This window comes from Bombina bombina, chromosome 4 (assembly GCF_027579735.1).
Source record: "Bombina bombina isolate aBomBom1 chromosome 4, aBomBom1.pri, whole genome shotgun sequence".
NCBI classification, from domain to species: domain Eukaryota; kingdom Metazoa; phylum Chordata; class Amphibia; order Anura; family Bombinatoridae; genus Bombina; species Bombina bombina.
This window is the reverse complement of record NC_069502.1, coordinates 685,043,912-685,059,264: the sequence shown is the minus strand read 5'-3', so window position 1 is coordinate 685,059,264 and position 15,353 is coordinate 685,043,912. Positions and strand designations below refer to the sequence as shown.

The 15,353-nt window shown below is 38.5% G+C and overlaps 1 protein-coding gene across 2 annotated transcripts in view; it reads left to right on the top strand.

The window, feature by feature from the left end:
- The window catches only part of TULP4 (TUB like protein 4), a 574,485-nt gene that overhangs the window by 347,287 nt on the left and 211,845 nt on the right, over positions 1-15,353 (top strand). For both annotated transcript variants that reach the window (XM_053710846.1, XM_053710845.1), the window contains exon 4: positions 2,906-3,067. In XM_053710846.1, coding sequence (XP_053566821.1) covers positions 2,906-3,067 — 162 coding nt within the window. The remainder of the gene's footprint in view (positions 1-2,905; positions 3,068-15,353) is intronic.

Sequence of the window (15,353 nt, the reverse complement as noted above, 5' to 3'; positions counted from 1 at the left end):
ATATAGGTATTTCCTTACCCTTATGCTATACAAACTGTGTCCTATTCCCTGCCTCTCCCATACAAAACTGTTCTAGCTGATGCTTAATTGTGCAGAAAGGCTGATTCTGATGTATTGGAAGAGTGCTCAGATACCCACCTTCTCTCAATGACTTAAAGGGACATTAAACACTAAATACATTTTAAAATCATGTTACTGAGGTTTTTTCCTACCTTCCTCTAGTCATGGGTGCTGCCATGTTGAAATCTGTCTTGCACTACATTCCAGTGCTTATGTGTTTGCACATTTGCAGCAACTCTGCTCAAACTGATTTGTGTATTCTTGAGATCCTCCTCACAATATTTTACTAGTTTTTAAAAAGATGTGATAAAACCAATTGGTGATATTGTTCTCAGATTTTGGGCACTACTGTATACATACTTGAACAGATAATAAGGCTGTCCACCAGAAGCAAACATCCACTCTTGTTAAACGCTTAAAAATATACATTTTCTTCTTGTGAAGATGATCAAACGTCTCAGACCTACTCTGAACTGCTTTCACATAATTAAAGATGAAAACCATTCCAATACATGCAAAATGGCCAACATTTTTGTCACTGCAACCAGTAGACCATTGATAACACTGTAACCCAACCTAAACATTATAATACTCCAGACATTTTACTTTTCATAATAGCTTATATGTTAACATATTGATATACAACATATAAGTGTTATTCATGAACACTATAAGGAGGTTGCAGAATATCAGGGTGGATTTGATTTAAATCAAATCGATTTTAATCACAATTTAAATCACTAATCAATAAGCCTTGATTTAAATCATGGTTTTCCACATAAATGTTTCATTTTTAGTGACTAATTATGAAATTATTGGGAGGTGAACTATCTCCAGTTTATTAGGTTAGTCATTCATATTTGATAACATTTTCAGCTGTACTTTATTGGAATGAGAAAATAATCATTACCTTAATAATACTTCAATGGTTTTATTTAACTAAAAAAAAAATACCTTAATGATAACAATTTAAAAGTTTATTTAAACTAAAACAATACCATTATTGGTTTTACTTTTATTTTTACTGCTTGCCCCCTCCCTCCTCACACTTGTCCACTGGTCCATGTGCACATCTATTCCACTCCAAACAATCTTCTAGTCATTGAACTTCTTGAAACTTAGTAAGGGTTTGATTCTGTGTACATAGAATTGCACTGATGAACCCTTTCAGCCAAATGGATGAAGATCTACGTCATGCAGTGAATAGCCCATCGTACCACATAACATAGATCTACGTCAAAATGCTGGAAGCCCAAACAGACTTGCAGTTTGTGGGCTTTCAGCATCTGTCTTTATATGGTAATGGAGCTCAATCGTTGCTCCGTTACAAAATGAAGACAGATTTCCAGATTGCTACAGACAGTGAAACTGTGTGTGTCACTGTTTGTAACAAACATCTGTTGGTTCCAGCGGGAGGCAGGCAGGCGGCCCAGTGACTGAGGGAAGAGGGAGGGATGGATGGGAACATGCGCTGCAGATAAGAAATTGTGAAGGGAGGGATGGAACACTACACTACTGTAAGGCGGGGGGCCTTACATAACGATCAGGGGAGTGCAGTCCCCTACACTACAGAAAACATTAATAAATACAAAAAAATAAAAACTGGGAACTGCCAGTCAGCTGCCAGTACCTAAGATAGCTGCCACTAGTGGGGGTAGAGAGTTTTTTTGGAGGGATCAGTGAGGTGACCGGTGGGAAGGTAATCCCTGTATTACAATACTATTACCCTTACCACCTAACTAATAGACCCTTTCACTGCCAGGAATTTCAGAAGTCTGGTGCGCAGCTGCAATTAGCATCATCCTAATTACCAAAAAGCTATGGCAGAGCCATGCATGTTTGCTATTTCTGAACAAAGGGGATCCCAGAGAAGCTTTTACAACCATTTGTGCTATGATTGCAAAAGCACTATGTAAATAATTTCAGTGAGAAAACCAAAGTTTGTGAAAAAGTTATTTTTTTTTTTTTATATGATTGCATTTGGTGTTGAAATGATGGCATGAAATATTCCAAAATGAGCCAGATCAATACCTTGGATTGTCTATTTAAGAGAAATATATAGTTTTTAAAGGTAAATAAAAAACAGGCTCTATTTCTGTTTATATGATACTGTAATATCTTTCTGATAGCACTATGTATACCAAAGTATTACAAATGATGTAAAACTACCTTTAGGTTGCATTTATAAGCTGTAGTATAAAATGTATGTATTGCCTAAATTACATATTGTTATTAACACTTGGTTCCACTCCCTCTCCAGGCCATCCCATTTTACATATGCAAATATACAAATATTCCAAGTGAAGGTTCACATAAGTACTATGTAATTACTGTGCATTATATGGTATATGCTGATTTTAAAAATAGTGTGAGTGATAAAATATGAATATGGTCATTTTCATTGTGAAATAATGCTTTGTAAAAAAGAAGTAAAACATAGGGGTATATTTCACAAGCAGCAGATGCTGCTATCTACCCCCGTACTTTCTGGCTCACCGGAAACTTAAGTTAAGAAGCAGCGGTCATAAGACCGCTGCTCCTTATCTCGTCTGCCACCTCTGAGGCGGCAGACAGCAATCAGCCCGATAGGATATGACCTGGTTGATTGACACCCGCGAATATGAGGGGGCGGCATAACACAAGCATTTCACTATGCCAACAGCGTATGCCTAAATGATATATTTATATAAATATAATTTTGTTGTAAAATAATTGTTAAAAGACAAGTAATTTTACCTACTTTCTTATTTTCATCTTGTCTCTTCTTCTTCCTTTCTATTTACTCATGTTTCTTCCAAAATTATAATTGTTTTTTTTTTTAAAATGCTATTTTTATGATACGTAGGTGAGCGATTTTACATGGAGTCACGATGGAACCCAAGCCCTGATTTCGTATAGAGATGGTTTTGTGCTGGTGGGTTCGGTGAGCGGCCAACGACACTGGTCATCAGAGATAAACCTGGAGAGTCAAATCACTTGTGGGATTTGGACACCAGATGATCAACAGGTATTAATTTGCCTATGGTAAAACAGAAATCCATGTAGATTGTCAATAACCTAAAAAAAGCCCTGTTTTAAATGCAAAGTGAAAAGTCTAGTCTTGATCTTATGCAAATGATGTCACCTAGTTGTGAGTAATACATAACACTCACATTTACAGTACATCAGCAGGTTGTAGTCATATAGTTATATGTGCAGGGACAATAGATTTTTGTTTTATAAACATTCTTTTGGGGAAAAAAAGCTTCTGTTAGAACATAAATTAAAATTAAATTATTAGTTATTTTGTTTTATCTGCATAACTTTAATTGAGATGGGAAGGCCCTGGAAATAATTGGGGAAAAAACATTTTTTTTCCAGAAAAATCATGACATGAAAAATTATGACATGATGTTCATATATTTAAATTAAAATACTAAGAAAATACTGAGGATTTATTTCTCAAATAAAAGAGAAATATGTAAAATTTCTGTCTCTAGGGGCACTGCAGGGAAAAGGGTTTGTTTATTTTGCTTGTGGGCTCCATCTTGTTGGTATAGATGATTGCAAATACTGGCCAAAGAAATATGGCTTTCCAAATGCTACCAGGATAACAAAACACATACTTGCGTACCAGAGGTGTCCTAAAGAAATAAAAAAAAAATACCTACAGGGATACTGAATTTAATTTTTTTTTCTTTCATGATTCAGGTAGAGCATTCAATTTTAAGAAATTTCTAATTTACTCCTGTTATAATTATTTCTTCGTTCTCTTGGAGACTTTATTTGAAAAAGCAGGAATGTAAGCGTACAAGCTGGGCCCATCTTTGGTTCAGCACCTGGGTATCGCTTGCTGATTGGTGGCTAAATGTAGCCACTAATCAGCAAGCGCTATCGAGGGTGCTGAAATCAAAAATGGGCTGGCTCCTTTGCTTACATTCCTGCTTTTTCAAATAAAGATACCAAGTAAACTAAGAAAAATTGATAAAAGGAGTAAATTAAAAAGTTGCTCAAAATTGCATGCTCTATCTGAATCATGAAAGAAAAAAAATTGGGTTCAGTGTCCCCTTAATGGAATTAAATGAGCAGGGCCATAGCAATGAAAGTGCAAGTAGCTTTTCCCTTCATTGTTTCCATGCCAGCTTGACAACCAGGTGTGGGTTCCCATCCCATTTTATTAAAGTGCCTTCTCATAAAATAGGAACTTTAATAATACAGAACTAAGAGGGGAATTCTAAACACCTCTAAAGCACTTCAGCAATGGGAGTGAGAGATTTCTCTCTTGTAAGTATTAGTAGGAGGATTAGATGAGACAAAATATTGTTAGTAGTTTTATTATGTTAATGGTTTTTCATTGCTTTAACATATATAACAGTGTTTCATTGCTTTAACATATGTAGTTCCATTTATAACAAAAAATAAAGTTTTAAAAAGCATTAATTTTTATTATTTACTGATTAAGCTGTATTTTACATCTCCAATCTTGAAAGGTTGTTATAGAAAATGCACTGTAAATATTTTGTGTTATGGATGAAAAGATTTTTTGAAGAAGCCTTGATACACACAAATACGTTTTTACCATTGAAATACAGAAGGTTTTTATCTGGAATTTACATAGAACTGTTTAAAAGATGAATGCAACACTTTGTGTCTTGAAACTGTTATTGCTATTTCTTTCATGTAATTAGCAAGAGTCCATGAGCTAGTGACGTATGGGATATACATTCCTACCAGGAGGGGCAAAGTTTCCCAAACCTCAAAATGCCTATAAATACACCCCTCACCACACCCACAAATCAGTTTTACAAACTTTGCCTCCTATGGAGGTGGTGAAGTAAGTTTGTGCTAGATTCTATGTTGATATGCGCTCCGCAGCAGGTTGGAGCCCGGTTTTCCTCTCAGCGTGCAGTGAATGTCAGAGGGATGTGAGGAGAGTATTGCCTGTTTGAATTCAATGATCTCCGTCTACGGGGTCTATTTCATAGGTTCTGTGTTATCGGTCGTAGAGATTCATCTCTTACCTCCCTTTTCAGATCGACGATATACTCTTATATACCATTACCTCTACTGATTCTCGTTTCAGTACTGGTTTGGCTTTCTACTACATGTAGATGAGTGTCCTGGGGTAAGTAAGTCTTATTTTCTGTGACACTCTAAGCTATGGTTGGGCACTTTTGTATAAAGTTCTAAATATATGTTCAAACATTTATTTGCCTTAACTCAGGATGTTCAACGTTCCTTATTTCAGACAGTCAGTTTCATATTTGGGATAATGCATTTCAATAAATCAATTTTTTTCTTACCTTAAAATTTGACTTTTTTCCTATGGGCTGTTAGGCTCGCGGGGGCTGAAAATGCTTCATTTTATTGCGTCGTTCTTGGCGCAGACTTTTTTGGCGCAAAAAGTTTTTTCTGTTTCCGGCGTCATACTTGTCGCCGGAAGTTGCGTCATTTTTGACGTTTTTTTGCGTTCCGGATGTGGCGTCATTTTTGGCGCCAAAAGCATTTAGGCGCCAAATAATGTGGGCGTCTTTTTTGGCGCTAAAAAAATATGGGCGTCACTTTTGTCTCCACATTATTTCAGTCTCATTATTTTTTGCTTCTGGTTGCTAGAAGCTTGTTCACTGGCATTTTTTCCCATTCCTGAAACTGTCATTTAAGGAATTTGATCAATTTTGCTTTATATGTTGTTTTTTCTATTACATATTGCAAGATGTCCCAGATTGACACTGAGTTAGAAGATACTTCTGGAAAAACGCTGCCTGGTGCTGGATCTACCAAAGTTAAGTGTATCTGTTGTAAACTTATGGTATCTGTTCCTCCAGCTGTTGTTTGTAATGAATGTCATGACAAACTTGTTAATGCAGATAATATTTCCTTTAGTAATGTTACATTACCTGTTGTGGTTCCATCAACATCTAATACTCAGAGTGTTCCTGTTAACATAAGAGATTTTGTTTCTAAATCTATTAAGAAGGCTATGGCCTAGATTTAGAGTTCGGCGGTAGCCGTCAAAACCAGCGTTAGAGGCTCCTAACGCTGGTTTTGGGCGCCCGCTGGTATTTGGAGTCAGTGATTAAAGGGTCTAACGCTCACTTTTCAGCCGCGACTTTTCCATACCGCAGATCCCCCTACGCCATTTGCGTAGCCTATCTTTTCAATGGGATCTTCCTAACGCCGGTATTTAGAGTCGTTTCTGCAGTGAGCGTTAGAGCTCTAACGACAAGATTCCAGCCGCCTGAAAATAGCAGGAGTTAAGAGCTTTCTGGCTAACGCCGGTTTATAAAGCTCTTAACTACTGTACCCTAAAGTACACTAACACCCATAAACTACCTATGTACCCCTAAACCGAGGTCCCCCCACATCGCCGCCACTCGATTAAATTTTTTAACCCCTAATCTGCCGACCGCCACCTACGTTATACTTATGTACCCCTAATCTGCTGCCCCTAACACCGCCGACCCCTGTATTATATCTATTAACCCCTAACTTGCCCCCCACAACATCGCCGCAAGCTACTTAAAATAATTAACCCCTAATCTTCCGACCGCAAATCGCCGCCACCTACGTTATCCCTATGTACCCCTAATCTGCTACCCCTAACATCGCCGACCCCTATGTTATATTTATTAACCCCTAATCTGCCCCCCTCAACGTCGCCGACACCTACCTACACTTATTAACCCCTAATCTGCCGAGCGGACCTGAGCGCTACTATAATAAAGTTATTAACCCCTAATCCGCCTCACTAACCCTATCATAAATAGTATTAACCCCTAATCTGCCCTCCCTAACATCGCCGACACCTACCTTCAATTATTAACCCCTAATCTGCCGACCGGAGCTCACCGCTATTCTAATAAATGTATTAACCCCTAAAGCTAAGTCTAACCCTAACACTAACACCCCCCTAAGTTAAATATAATTTTTATCTAACGAAATAAATTAACTCTTATTAAATAAATAATTCCTATTTAAAGCTAAATACTTACCTGTAAAATACATCCTAATATAGCTACAATATAAATTATAATTATATTATAGCTATTTTAGGATTAATATTTATTTTACAGGCAACTTTGTAATTATTTTAACCAGGTACAATAGCTATTAAATAGTTAAGAACTATTTAATAGTTACCTAGTTAAAATAATAACAAATTTACCTGTAAAATAAATCCTAACCTAAGATATAATTAAACCTAACACTACCCTATCAATAAAATAATTAAATAAACTACCTACAATTACCTACAATTAACCTACCACTACACTATCAATAAATTAATTAAACACAATTGCTACGAATAAATACAATTAAATAAACTATCTAAAGTACAAAAAATAAAAAAGAACTAAGTTACAGAAAATAATAAAATATTTACAAACATAAGAAAAATATTACAACAATTTTAAACTAATTACACCTACTCTAAGCCCCCTAATAAAATAACAAAGCCCCCCAAAATAAAAAATTCCCTACCCTATTCTAAAATACAAATATTACAAGCTCTTTTACCTTACCAGCCCTGAACAGGGCCCTTTGCGGGGCATGCCCCAAGAATTTCAGCTCTTTTGCCTGTAAAAAAAAACATACAATACCCCCCCCCCAACATTACAACCCACCACCCACCTACCCCTAATCTAACCCAAACCCCCCTTAAATAAACCTAACACTACCCCCCTGATGATCTTCCTACCTTGTCTTCACCATGCCAGGTTCACCGATCCGTCCTGGCTCCAAGATCTTCATCCAACCCAAGCGGGGGCTAGACATCCACTGAAGAAGTCCAGAAGAGGGTCCAAAGTCTTCCTCCTATCCGGCAAGAAGAGGACATCCGGACCGGCAAACATCTTCTCCAAGCGGCATCTTCTATCTTCTTCCATCCGATGACGACCGGCTCCATCTTGAAGACCTCCAGCGCGGATCCATCCTCTTCTTCCGACGACTAGACGACGAATGACGGTTCCTTTAAGGGACGTCATCCAAGATGGCGTCCCTCGAATTCCGATTGGCTGATAGGATTCTATCAGCCAATCGGAATTAAGGTAGGAATTTTCTGATTGGCTGATGGAATCAGCCAATCAGAATATAGTTCAATCCGATTGGCTGATCCAATCAGCCAATCAGATTGAGCTCGCATTCTATTGGCTGTTCCGATCAGCCAATAGAATGCGAGCTCAATCTGATTGGCTGATTGGATCAGCCAATCGGATTGAACTATATTCTGATTGGCTGATTCCATCAGCCAATCAGAAAATTCCTACCTTAATTCCGATTGGCTGATAGAATCCTATCAGCCAATCGGAATTCGAGGGACGCCATCTTGGATGACGTCCCTTAAAGGAACCGTCATTCGTCGTCTAGTCGTCGGAAGAAGAGGATGGATCCGCGCTGGAGGTCTTCAAGATGGAGCCGGTCGTCATCGGATGGAAGAAGATAGAAGATGCCGCTTGGAGAAGATGTTTGCCGGTCCGGATGTCCTCTTCTTGCCGGATAGGAGGAAGACTTTGGACCCTCTTCTGGACTTCTTCAGTGGATGTCTAGCCCCCGCTTGGGTTGGATGAAGATCTTGGAGCCAGGACGGATCGGTGAACCTGGCATGGTGAAGACAAGGTAGGAAGATCATCAGGGGGGTAGTGTTAGGTTTATTTAAGGGGGGTTTGGGTTAGATTAGGGGTATGTGGGTGGTGGGTTGTAATGTTGGGGGGGGGGTATTGTATGTTTTTTTTTACAGGCAAAAGAGCTGAAATTCTTGGGGCATGCCCCGCAAAGGGCCCTGTTCAGGGCTGGTAAGGTAAAAGAGCTTGTAATATTTGTATTTTAGAATAGGGTAGGGAATTTTTTATTTTGGGGGGCTTTGTTATTTTATTAGGGGGCTTAGAGTAGGTGTAATTAGTTTAAAATTGTTGTAATATTTTTCTTATGTTTGTAAATATTTTATTATTTTCTGTAACTTAGTTCTTTTTTATTTTTTGTACTTTAGATAGTTTATTTAATTGTATTTATTCGTAGCAATTGTGTTTAATTAATTTATTGATAGTGTAGTGTTAGGTTAATTGTAGGTAATTGTAGGTAGTTTATTTAATTATTTTATTGATAGGGTAGTGTTAGGTTTAATTATATCTTAGGTTAGGATTTATTTTACAGGTAAATTTGTTATTATTTTAACTAGGTAACTATTAAATAGTTCTTAACTATTTAATAGCTATTGTACCTGGTTAAAATAATTACAAAGTTGCCTGTAAAATAAATATTAATCCTAAAATAGCTATAATATAATTATAATTTATATTGTAGCTATATTAGGATGTATTTTACAGGTAAGTATTTAGCTTTAAATAGGAATTATTTATTTAATAAGAGTTAATTTATTTCGTTAGATAAAAATTATATTTAACTTAGGGGGGTGTTAGTGTTAGGGTTAGACTTAGCTTTAGGGGTTAATACATTTATTAGAATAGCGGTGAGCTCCGGTCGGCAGATTAGGGGTTAATAATTGAAGGTAGGTGTCGGCGATGTTAGGGAGGGCAGATTAGGGGTTAATACTATTTATGATAGGGTTAGTGAGGCGGATTAGGGGTTAATAACTTTATTATAGTAGCGCTCAGGTCCGCTCGGCAGATTAGGGGTTAATAAGTGTAGGCAGGTGTCGGCGACGTTGTTGGGGGCAGATTAGGGATTAATAAATATAACATAGGGGTCGGCGATGTTAGGGCAGCAGATTAGGGGTACATAGGGATAACGTAGGTGGCGGCGGTTTACGGAGCGGCAGATTAGGGGTTAAAAGTGTAATGCAGGGGTCAGCGATAGCGGGGGCGGCAGATTAGGGGTTAATAAGTGTAAGGTTAGGGGTGTTTAGACTCGGGGTACATGTTAGAGTGTTAGGTGCAGACGTAGGAAGTGTTTCCCCATAGGAAACAATGGGGCTGCGTTAAGAGCTGAACGCTGCTTTTTTGCAGGTGTTAGGTTTTTTTTCAGCTCAAACTGCCCCATTGTTTCCTATGGGAGAATCGTGCACGAGCACGTTTTTGATGCCGGCCGCGTCCGTAAGCAACTCTGGTATCGAGAGTTGCATTTGCGGTAAATATGCTCTACGCTCCTTTTTTGGAGCCTAACGCAGCATTTGTTTGAACTCTCGATACCAGAGTTAAATTTATGGTGCAGCCAGAAAAAAACCCGCGGAGCGTTAACAGCCCTTTTACCGCCGAACTCCAAATCTAGGCCTATGTCTGTTATTCCCCCTTCTAGTAAACGCAAAAGGTCTTTTAAAACTTCTCATTTTTCAGATGAATTTTTAAATGAACATCATCATTCTGATAGTGGTTCCTCTGGTTCAGAGGATTCTGTCTCAGAGGTTGATGCTGATAAATCTTCATATTTATTCCAAATGGAATTTATTCGTTCTTTACTTAAAGAAGTTTTAATTGCTTTAGAAATAGAGGATTCTGGTCCTCTTGATACTAAATCTAAACGTTTAAATAAGGTTTTTAAATCTCCTGTAGTTATTCCAGAAGTTTTTCCTGTCCCTGATGCTATTTCTGAAGTAATCTCCAGGGAATGGAATAATTTGGGTAATTCATTTACTCCTTCTAAACGTTTTAAGCAATTATATCCTGTGCCATCTGACAGATTAGAATTTTGGGACAAAATCCCTAAGGTTGATGGGGCTGTCTCTACTCTTGCTAAACGTACTACTATTCCTACGGCAGATAGTACTTCCTTTAAGGATCCTTTAGATAGGAAGATTGAATCCTTTCTAAGAAAAGCTTACTTATGTTCAGGTAATCTTCTTAGACCTGCTATATCTTTAGCGGATGTTGCTGCAGCTTCAACTTTTTGGTTAGAAGCTTTAACGCAACAAGTAACAGATCATAACTCTCATAGCATTGTTAATCTTCTTCAACATGCTAATAACTTTATTTGTGATGCCATCTTTGATATCATTAGAGTTGATGTCAGGTATATGTCTCTAGCTATTTTAGCTAGAAGAGCTTTATGGCTTAAAACTTGGAATGCTGATATGTCTTCTAAGTCAACTTTGCTTTCCCTTTCTTTCCAGGGTAATAAATTATTTGGTTCTCAGTTGGATTCTATTATCTCAACTGTTACTGGAGGGAAAGGAACTTTTTTACCACAGGATAAAAAATCTAAAGGTAAATTTAGGTCTAATAATCGTTTTCGTTCCTTTCGTCACAATAAGGAACAAAAGCCTGATCCTTCGCCCTTAGGAGCGGTATCAGTTTGGAAACCATCTCCAGTCTGGAATAAGTCCAAGCCTTTTAGAAAACCAAAACCAGCTCCCAAGTCCACATGAAGGTGCGGCCCTCATTCCAGCTCAGCTGGTAGGGGGCAGATTACGTTTTTTCAAACAAATTTGGATCAATTCAATTCACAATCTTTGGATTCAAAACATTGTTTCAGAAGGGTACAGAATTGGCTTCAAGATAAGGCCTCCTGCAAAGAGATTTTTTCTTTCCCGTGTCCCAGTAAATCCAGCAAAGGCTCAAGCATTTCTGAAATGTGTTTCAGAACTAGAGTTGGCTGGAGTAATTATGCCAGTTCCAGTTCTGAAACAGGGACTGGGGTTTTATTCAAATCTCTTCATTGTACCAAAGAAGGAGAATTCCTTCAGACCAGTTCTGGATCTAAAAATATTGAATCGTTATGTAAGGATACCAACATTCAAAATGGTAACTATAAGGACTATTCTGCCTTTTGTTCAGCAAGGGCATTATATGTCCACAATAGATTTACAGGATGCATATCTGCATATTCCGATTCATCCAGATCACTATCAGTTTCTGAGATTCTCTTTCCTAGACAAGCATTACCAGTTTGTGGCTCTGCCGTTTGGCCTAGCAACAGCTCCAAGGATTTTTACAAAGGTTCTCGGTGCCCTTCTGTCTGTAATCAGAGAACAGGGTATTGTGGTATTTCCTTATTTGGACGATATCTTGGCACTTGCTCAGTCTTCACATTTAGCACAATCTCATACGAATCGACTTGTGTTGTTTCTTCAAGATCATGGTTGGAGGATCAATTTACCGAAAAGTTCATTGATTCCTCAAACAAGGGTTACCTTTTTAGGTTTCCAGATAGATTCAGTGTCCATGACTCTGTCTCTGAGAGACAAGAGACTTCTAAAATTGATCTCAGCTTGTCGAAACCTTCAATCACAATCATTCCCTTCGGTAGCCTTATGCATGGAAATTCTAGGTCTTATGACTGCTGCATCGGATGCGATCCCCTTTGCTCGTTTTCACATGCAACCTCTTCAGCTCTGTATGCTGAACCAGTGGTGCAGGGATTACACAAAGATATCTCAATTAATATCTTTTAAAACCGATTGTACGACACTCTCTGACGTGGTGGACAGATCACCATCGTTTAGTTCAGGGGGCTTCTTTTGTTCTTCCGACCTGGACTGTAATTTCAACAGATGCAAGTCTGACAGGTTGGGGAGCTGTTTGGGGGTCTCTGACAGCACAAGGGGTTTGGGAATCTCAGGAGGTGAGATTACCGATCAATATTTTGGAACTCCGTGCAATTTTCAGAGCTCTTCAGTCTTGGCCTCTTCTAAAGAGAGAATCGTTCATTTGTTTTCAGACAGACAATGTCACAACTGTGGCATACATCAATCATCAAGGAGGGACTCACAGTCCTCTGGCCATGAAAGAAGTATCTCAAATTCTGGCGGAATCCAGCTCCTGTCTAGTTTCTGCGGTTCATATCCCAGGTATAGACAATTGAGAAGCGGATTATCTCAGTCGCCAAACGTTACATCCGGGCGAATGGTCTCTTCACCCAGAGGTATTTCTTCAGATTGTTCAAATGTGGGGTCTTCCAGAAATAGATCTGATGGCTTCTCATCTAAACAAGAAACTTCCCAGGTATCTGTCCAGATCCAGGGATCCTCAAGCGGAAGCAGTGGATGCATTGTCACTTCCTTGGAAGTATCATCCTGCCTATATCTTTCCGCCTCTAGTTCTTCTTCCAAGAGTAATCTCCAAGATTCTGAAGGAATGCTCGTTTGTTCTGCTGGTGGCTCCAGCATGGCCTCACAGGTTTTGGTATGCGGATCTTGTCCGGATGGCCTCTTGCCAACCGTGGACTCTTCCGTTAAGACCAGACCTTCTGTCACAAGGTCCTTTTTTCCATCAGGATCTCAAATCCTTAAATTTATGTTTGAATGTTTTTTATTTATTTTTCAGAAAAAGTAAACATTTACAGAAATACCTTCCTCTGCATCGATCTCCATCATTATGGATTCCAGAGTATAGGTCTGCACAGAAACATTTCTAGATAATAAATGATACAATTAACATTCTTTATAACTTCTTAATCATTTCTATTGACATTTGTATATCTATGACTATGTAGGGCCAGCAGTTAAAAAAAAGAGAAAACAGAAGTCATAACCATAGGGTTTTTGTTACCAATGATATTCAGGTTTCATTTCTGTCTTCCGATCTTCATACGATCATTGATAAGGCATTATATAGTTCTTATGTCTAAAAGGAAGTTCGTACTCTGCTGAACCCTACCAAGATAATTTAACGATTCTGAACCAAACCACCCTGTCTATATATATCTAAACTTTTTAGGAAATATAGCTCAAAAAGAAGGTAAGGTTAAATAAGATTGGTTAGAGGAGGTCAGAGGGGGGGGGGGGAGGGGTAGGGGTGAGAAGTGACGACACATCTTATTTCATTGTTGGTTGTAAGTGTCATAGTAGTTATATATATTAATGTTCCTATTGGTCACCTAAGGTTATCTTTCTCATTGATTTTATGTAGTTGCTGTTTATTGCGCTATCCAATAGTACCATATCGCTTGGACTATTTCTTTGTTATCTAAGGTGTTGGATGCTAGGTCATACATAGTGTATGTGTACTGGATTTTATTGTAAATCTCTGTCCATGTCGGACTGCCTATCTTCCAGTATCTGGCTATACATGTCCGGGTGACAGTACATAATATCCTTATAAATGTATTGATATGTTTGTTAAGTCTCTTAACGGGTATGTGTAATAAAGCTTGTTGGATTGTTAGATCCACATTTTCGTTCAAGAGTCGGTTGAGGAGGGAGGACAAACATTTCCATATGCCTGAGATTTCTCTACAGTCCCACCACATGTGTCGGTATGTTCCTATCTGTCCACATCCTCTGTAACACAGAGGGGTTCCCTGCGCACACATATGAGCTGTTCTTATGGGCGTTAGATACCAACGGTGTATAGTTTTAGTGATATTTTCTTTTAGGTCTACACTCAACAGTCCTTTGTCTGCATCGTGAAATATAGCTTCCCAGTCTTTGATATCTTTAGTAATGAATAGTTCCCTTTCCCATGCTAGCATAGTAGAGGTTTTAGTCGAGATTTGTGAGGCCTGTATAGCTACATATAGTATAGATATAGTATGTCTAGTGCGGTCCTCTGATTTACACATGGTTTCTAACGGTGTTGTGTGGTTGTCACTAGGGTGTCTCAGATATGATTGTATTGCGGATTGTATTTGTAGATATAAAAACCAGTGTAGTTTAAAGGGGCTTAATTTTGTCTGCAGTTGGTTGAATGTAAGTATAGCTCCACCTTCCAGGAAGTCTGCTACTCTATATAACCCCTTATTTTCCCACTTCTGTGGTTGGGCCCTAAGTTCATCCGGTAGGATATATCTTATCGGGATGTATCTGGAGTATTGTGGCAGTAGGTTAAATTTCGATCTTGCTTTTTTCCAGGTGGCTACTGTAAGGATTGTAGTATAAGGTCTATCAGTCTCCCTGTGGGCTTGTGTTCTCTCTTGATCCCAAAGTATAGCATCAGTCTCGCCCCATCCGCCCAGAGTTGCTTCTAAAGTAGGCCACATGGTCTCCCTGTTTCTCTTTAATAAGAGGCTGTCCTGTGCTAGTCTGGCTGCATTGTAGTATTCTAACAGGTTAGGGACACCTATGCCTCCCAGGTTTTTATGTCTATATAAGACTGATTTCGCTATTCTATTTGTTTTGTCTCCCCTGATATACCCTAGTATGTCCTTTTGTATGGTCTCTAGGTCCGTTTTCACCAATTTAATAGGTAGGGTTCTAAACATATATAGTATCCTTGGCAAAATATTCATCTTGACCGAGGCCACTCTACCTAGCCATGAGAATTTGTAACTTTTCCACTTTGATAGATCTTTTCTGATCTGTTTGAATAGTGGGGGATAGTTAACTTTGTATAATAGTGAGGGGGGAAAGGGGAGATGAACTCCTAGGTATTTTAAGGTGTGCTTCATCCATTTAAATTGGAAGCTTGACTCTAACACTTCTTGTG